Raw genomic sequence first — 6,000 nt, forward strand, 5'->3', positions numbered from 1 at the left:
GAAGCGGGGGTGGAGCGCCGTGCGAGTCCTTGGAGGATTCCAAGGAAGGGACGTTTTTCCAGTTACTGAAGTGGCAGATCCACACCAAGTAAACGTTTTTAAGAAAGGAGGCCGGACTTTGTCAAGGCGGCAGCACTCACGTCCACGTAGCTGTTGGTCTGGCGGAGAGAATAGCGGACAGAGGGCTGCCGAGGAAGAGAAGTTAAAGCTTCAGTTGATTTGTAAGCTTTTAGAGAAGTGTGATTCATACACACGTGTGCAGCCGTGATGAAATCCTGGTATTATTTTCTAAAAAGATCTCACACTCGTAAGAATGGCCTTCTGTGCTTCTGATCCAGTTAGGTTCTGTAGGGCTGGGACCAGGGTCAGGGGGGCCAGGACCACGGTCGGGGGGGCTGGGACCAGGGTCGGGGGGCCGGGACCACGGTCGGGGGGGCCGGGACCACGGTCGGGGGGGCCGGGACCAGGGTCAGGGGGGCCGGGACCACAGTAGGGGGGCCGGGACCAGGGTCAGGGGGGCCGGGACCAGGGTCAGGGGGGCCGGGACCAGGGTCCGAGCCGCAGCAAAGGAGAGCAGTGTTTCCACGTCTACGGTAATTCAGTCAAGTGACCATAGAAAATCAGGTTAGCTGTTCTTTACTGTTTGCTAATAGCTAATCCTGTTATTTTTTTCTGTCCCTGTGGATCATTATTTGCTGAAAATCTTCCGTTTTCTTTGAAATGTTTTGCCCTAAAAACCAGTGTGCTTTTGTTCCATGACGTACGTGTGATTGGCAATGTTTTCCGTCCGTGACGATGAAACAGAAAGCAGAGCTCTGTTAGAGCCGCTCCTGTTGGGCTGATACACGTACGTCATTGCCGAAAGGACGTGATCCTGCCTGGCCGGTTGGGGCAGCTGCAGACCCCAGCTCCCCTCGCCGCGGACGGCGGTTACTGGCTTCCGCGTCTTAGGCCACCCTCCATGAGACGGCCGGTTAAGAAACACGGCCAGGTCAGTTGTGTTTAGAAATGTTTACTTTCACCTTAGTTATTCTCTTTGAGTCTGGGCTCTATTTTCCGGAAATTTTTTCGAACATCTTTAGACCCATCGGTAGGGTGTGGATTCTCCAAAAAACACCTTATGCTTAAATTAAAATCTTAAAAAAGTCTTACATGACTGTCATGTCACCATTTAAGAATTTCATATATTCTCAAAGCCTTGGGATTAAAAAATAAACAGAAAATACAGTACAGAGGACTTCTAAGACTGTGACCTTAAAATTCATTCTCTTATTCAACAGGTAATTTTCTAGTGCACCTGGCGTACGGGTGCTTCCCGGGCACCGGGCACGGCCGTGAAGAAGCAGACAGAAGGCCCTGCCTCCATACAGCTTTCCTTAAAGTGGGGGGAGTCAGACAGACGGCGGGTCGGGGGCTCAGTGCCGTGGAGCAAAGGCAGGTGGGAGGACGCAGCCGGGCCGGGCGTGCTGTGTGCACGGGGGCCTCAGCCGGGGCCGTGACAGTCGACCACGACGATCCGGCCTCTGTGCCAGCTTAGTCCCCCGCATGTCCAACTGCTTGGAAAACAGTCCACAAAAATACAAACGATACAGGAATCTAAAGTAAAGAACATACAAATGACTGGTTTTCGTCTCCGGTTCACCTGAAAGTATTTCTGGCTCTTCTCTGTGTATTTAGCGCACATTTAAATGTGACTTCATGTCAATACAACACGTTCAGCTTACACCCATTTCGTAAAGGTCACAGAAATTTCTTAGCATCTTAGAGAAATTGAATCAAGTTTTCTGTTCTAGAAGTAATTATCATCAGAGGAATGGATGTAAGATCTTAGTTTATAGAAGGGTTCTGAGGTCCCCATGTGTCAACGAGGGCTCGTCGACAGTCACTAGAAAATGATGGTAAAAACAGGAGCCGGTGGTTTGTCCGAAGTTTCTGAAAAGTTATATATTATGTACGACGTTTTCCCTTCCCATCTAAAAGCAGAATCACTGGACTTTAAGATGTGGCTGCAGAACACATCAGGGCTTTAGGAGTTAACACTTTTTTTAAGAGCGTGAACAATCTGTCAGCATTTTAGAATAATAAATCCGGCGAAAGCCTTCAGTTTCTTAGCGGAGATAAAGTCATAGTCCCTGCAGGAGACGGCACCGTGGCCCCGGCTGATCGGAGCAACATGTGCGTTGTCGGTATTTGATTTAAATTGAGAGAAGCCGAACGTCGACTTCTTACGCTCCGGTATTTGGGCTGCAGAGGATTCACGCAAGAATAGTTGTCTCGGGATTCAGAAGCACATTTAACGCCGCCCCCAGCGAAGTTCTCAGTTCCTAGCATTGGTATAAAGACCCTTTTCTTGTCGCCCACAGGATTTCGTACAGACTCCAGGTCAAGCAGACACCCGGGCCCATCAGCCCAAAGGTACGTCTCTCATGACATGAAATGTGTGTGTGCAGCTGGACAGACGTGTTTCTTCCTCCGCCCTCTGGGACCACACAGAAACCCGTTTACCGCCCCACCTAAGACATGTGGATGCACACGCCGAGTGTATTTCAAACAGTAAAGAAACAGATTTTGGCACCAAGCATAAATGCATCCGAATATACAGAGAAGTCTGTGGAAGTAAAAGCACAAAACATCTTTATGTAATTCATATGCACCTCATGCAAGATATAATAAATGGTGAATAATCACTTCATAATACGGGAGACAAGCAGATCGTTAACATTGGCCGACGATCGTTACTCACAGAAACGCTACAATCACATCGGTTTGCTTCCCTATGTTTAGAATAAAATTATTAATAATAGTCGCCCATATTTTCCCCCTAAATTCAAGTGCTCGGATATTTTTAATTAAAAATTAAAAGTGTAAAACTGTGTTACTTGGAGAAAAAGCCATCAGACTAACAAGAGCCCAGAGGCCAAAAGATTTACAAGTTCCCCCCCCACCCCCCCGCAGTGTTCCCGCTGAGGCGTTTGCTATGATCAGAGCTGGAGATGTAGAATTTTAAAGTGCATTTTTACGCTTTTCAATATTCTACACACGCTGTAATTGAGAAGCACAAGTTGCTCTTTGTCTGTCAGGACAGCGTCTCTGATTAATGAGACCCTAATACAGATTTTCCCCAAGTCGTCCATCAAGTGGCCGAGGCCCACTCCCAGCAGGACTGTCTAGGGCGCCCACCAAGTGGCCCTTGCTTGGCGGGTGGGGAGTCGCCCTGGACGGACAGATGGACACACACACACGCTAATCCTCTGTAGTGGGCAGGTGTCGAAAAGTACACAGGAAAGAATACAAAGCTGTAACAATATTGTGGAAAAATGTCATGTTTTATTGGTTCAGGCATTCGGAGAAGTAAACGGACAGCTATGCCTGTCTTCAGGAATTCCAGTCAGCATCAGAGTCGGTACCATTTGTATCTAAGCCAGAATTAGTGTGCAAGTTCAGGTCTGTCCTGACGCACTCACAGCCCTTTTTTTAAAAAGAAAAAAAAAAAAAAGGCAGCAGTGGCTATTGGAGGTTCTGTGGGAGAAATCTGTATAAATGGTTACTGTGTCTTAGAAAACAATGTCTTAAATTTTGAATATATGAAAATGCCTTGAAAAGTCTTCTAATGTATTTATTTTTAAATGTACAGCAGGGTTTTTTTTGTTTTTTTTTTTGTTTGTTTGTTTTTGCCAGTAAGAAGCTTAGCCATTCTTTTTTCTTCCTTTCTCCTGACTGTAAGGATGAGTCACCATTTGCTTCGAATCTGGCAGGCGGAGTCCCAAGAGCTGCCTCTGCTTGGTGGGCTGAGGCCTGTGGGAGTTTCAACTTACTTTCTTCTCCAAGGGCCATTTTCTCTGACTTCCATGCTTTCCCCAGGTACAATGGGCTTAAAGCACAAAACGGCAAATGGGGACCTGTTCTCTGCATTTGTCAGAAAAGGTCATCATCATGTTCCTGGGTGACAGCCCCTGATGTGCTCACTTGGTTTAAAAGAAATGACTACGCCCCACGAAGTGCCAGTCTGCGCTTCGGACATCTGTTCCCCTTTTGCTTAGATTGAGTCCCCGGAAAACGTTTCAAGGCCTTTTGAGTTCACTGCCCAGGTGAGCCGCGACAGCTCCGGGTAGCGCCGCACGCACTCTCCATGACGGAGGACCTGCTGTTGGGGCGCCCGCTGCTCGTCCCTGCCGGCCACGGGGCGGTTTCCTTTGCCTGCGTCAGTAATAAGAAACTCGCTCTCTCTGCTTCGTTAGATGACTGAATGCCAGATTTCAGCATTTTAAAAGTTAACTTAAAGTATTTCAAATTAGACCGATTTAGAGGACAGACATCAAGCTTTCATATCTACCCTTTCAGGGCTGTCTTACGGATTGAATGAATGCCATTTTACCTTGTTCACCGTGCTTATTTTCCCCTTTTCTTACTCTGGAGTCCAAAAACACTTTTTGGTCATGTTTTACAGAGGGATTAATGCCTGAATATGTTAGAAGCACAAAATAAATTGTGATTAAAATATATATATATAAAATCCTACGGGTGAATGTAGGTGGACGGGGGTCGCCTTTACATAAACGCGCATTATGGTCTATTCGAAGTGCACGTCCCTGTTTTGTAGTCCGATGTTGAAATAATTCCAATTGCTTAAACTTCAAAGAATCTAACTTCTCTCTCTCTCTCTCTCTCTCTCTCTCTCCCTCTCTCTCGCAGGCAAATCCCTCGGTTCCCAAGACTATCTTGAGCTGGCCAACAGATTTCCCCAGGAGGCCTGGGAAGAAGCGCGACAGTTCTTTTTAAAAAAAGACAATAAATGAACGGCCTGGTTGGCCCGTCGGGCGCCCGCGGAGGCTCTGAGTGTCGGGACCAAGGCCTGAGCCCGGCTCCTGCTCGGCGTCCCCAGGGCGCTCGGCGTCGAGATGTGGGTGAAGTTAGACTAAACTGGCGAGTCTGTTTCCTTCTTGTAATAAAGTAACTTATTCTCTTTGCGTCCGTGGCTCTTCTTACGGAGGCGGCACGAGGGGGCCGGGCGGGGCCGGGCGGGGGCGGGGGCGGGGCGCACCTGCCTCCCCGGGGTCCGCGCAGGTGCCCCCCCCCCCCCCCCCCCGGCCGCGGGGCGCCTCCTCCAGGACGGCCGCCGGGCTCTTCCTCCGCGGCCCGGGGCGGGGGCAGGGGGCTCGGGGCTCGCGCCCGCCCCCAGGACAGCAGCGCCCCGACGCCCGCGGAGCATCCTCAGGGCCGGGGTTGGGGGGGGGGCGCGGGCAGGGGGATGGCGCGGGGGGCGGGGAGGGATGGAGGGGGGAGGGGCGGGGGATGGAGGCGGGGCCGCCGCGGAGCAGCCGGTGCCCCGAGAGCGCAGCGCCCCGGCCCCGACCCGCCGACCGCCCCGCCCCGCCCCGGAGCCCCCGAGCCCCCGAGTCCCGTCCCCCCCCAGGGCCCGCCCCTCCGGCCCGACTGCGCCCCCCGCACCCGCTCCCGCCGCGGCCCAGGGCGGGGAGGACCGGCCACCTCGGGGCACCCACGGCGCACTCGGCCTCCAGGTCCCCGCACAGCCTGGAACGGACGAGCCCCCGCCCTGCCGCGCCCTGCCCTGCCCCGCCCTCCCCCCCTCCCCTCCCCTCCCCTCCCCCCGGCCCCGCAGCCCAGCCCAAGGCCGACTCCGCCCGCGCCCCGGTCGCCAAGTCCGTCGGGGACAAGCCCAGGGCCCGGCCGAGCGCGGCCCCCACGGCCGAACCCTGAGCCCGACGGCCTCGAAGCCCCCCGGGAACCCCCCGCGCGGGCCTCTCCAAGGACCGATGGGTCTTCGGGGACAACCGCCGCCCGCGGCCCTCGGCCCTGGTGGAGCGACTCCCACACCGGGTCCCCGGGAGGCCCCGAAAGCAGCACACGACGCTCCTCGCTGCCGCACCTGACCTGACCCCGGGGAATCCCAAGCGTGTGACCCACGTGCTTGGCGCTGACCGGGACCGCGACCCGGTGTCCCTCATCACGACCACCCAAGGCGGGCCTGACGCCGGGGGC

General features: G+C 53.3%; 1 protein-coding gene across 7 annotated transcripts in view; it reads left to right on the forward strand.

Annotated features, from left to right (window-relative positions):
• SCAPER (S-phase cyclin A associated protein in the ER) overlaps positions 1-4,967 on the forward strand; it is a 421,844-nt gene extending 416,877 nt beyond the window's left edge. For all 7 annotated transcript variants that reach the window (XM_077882048.1, XM_077882050.1, XM_077882046.1 and 4 more), the window contains 2 exons: positions 2,364-2,415; positions 4,693-4,967. In XM_077882048.1, coding sequence (XP_077738174.1) covers positions 2,364-2,415; positions 4,693-4,796 — 156 coding nt within the window. In that variant the 3' untranslated portion in view covers positions 4,797-4,967. The remainder of the gene's footprint in view (positions 1-2,363; positions 2,416-4,692) is intronic.
• The last annotated feature ends 1,033 nt before the right edge of the window (positions 4,968-6,000 follow it).

The sequence above is a fragment of the Canis aureus genome, chromosome 32, assembly GCF_053574225.1.
Source record: "Canis aureus isolate CA01 chromosome 32, VMU_Caureus_v.1.0, whole genome shotgun sequence".
NCBI classification, from domain to species: domain Eukaryota; kingdom Metazoa; phylum Chordata; class Mammalia; order Carnivora; family Canidae; genus Canis; species Canis aureus.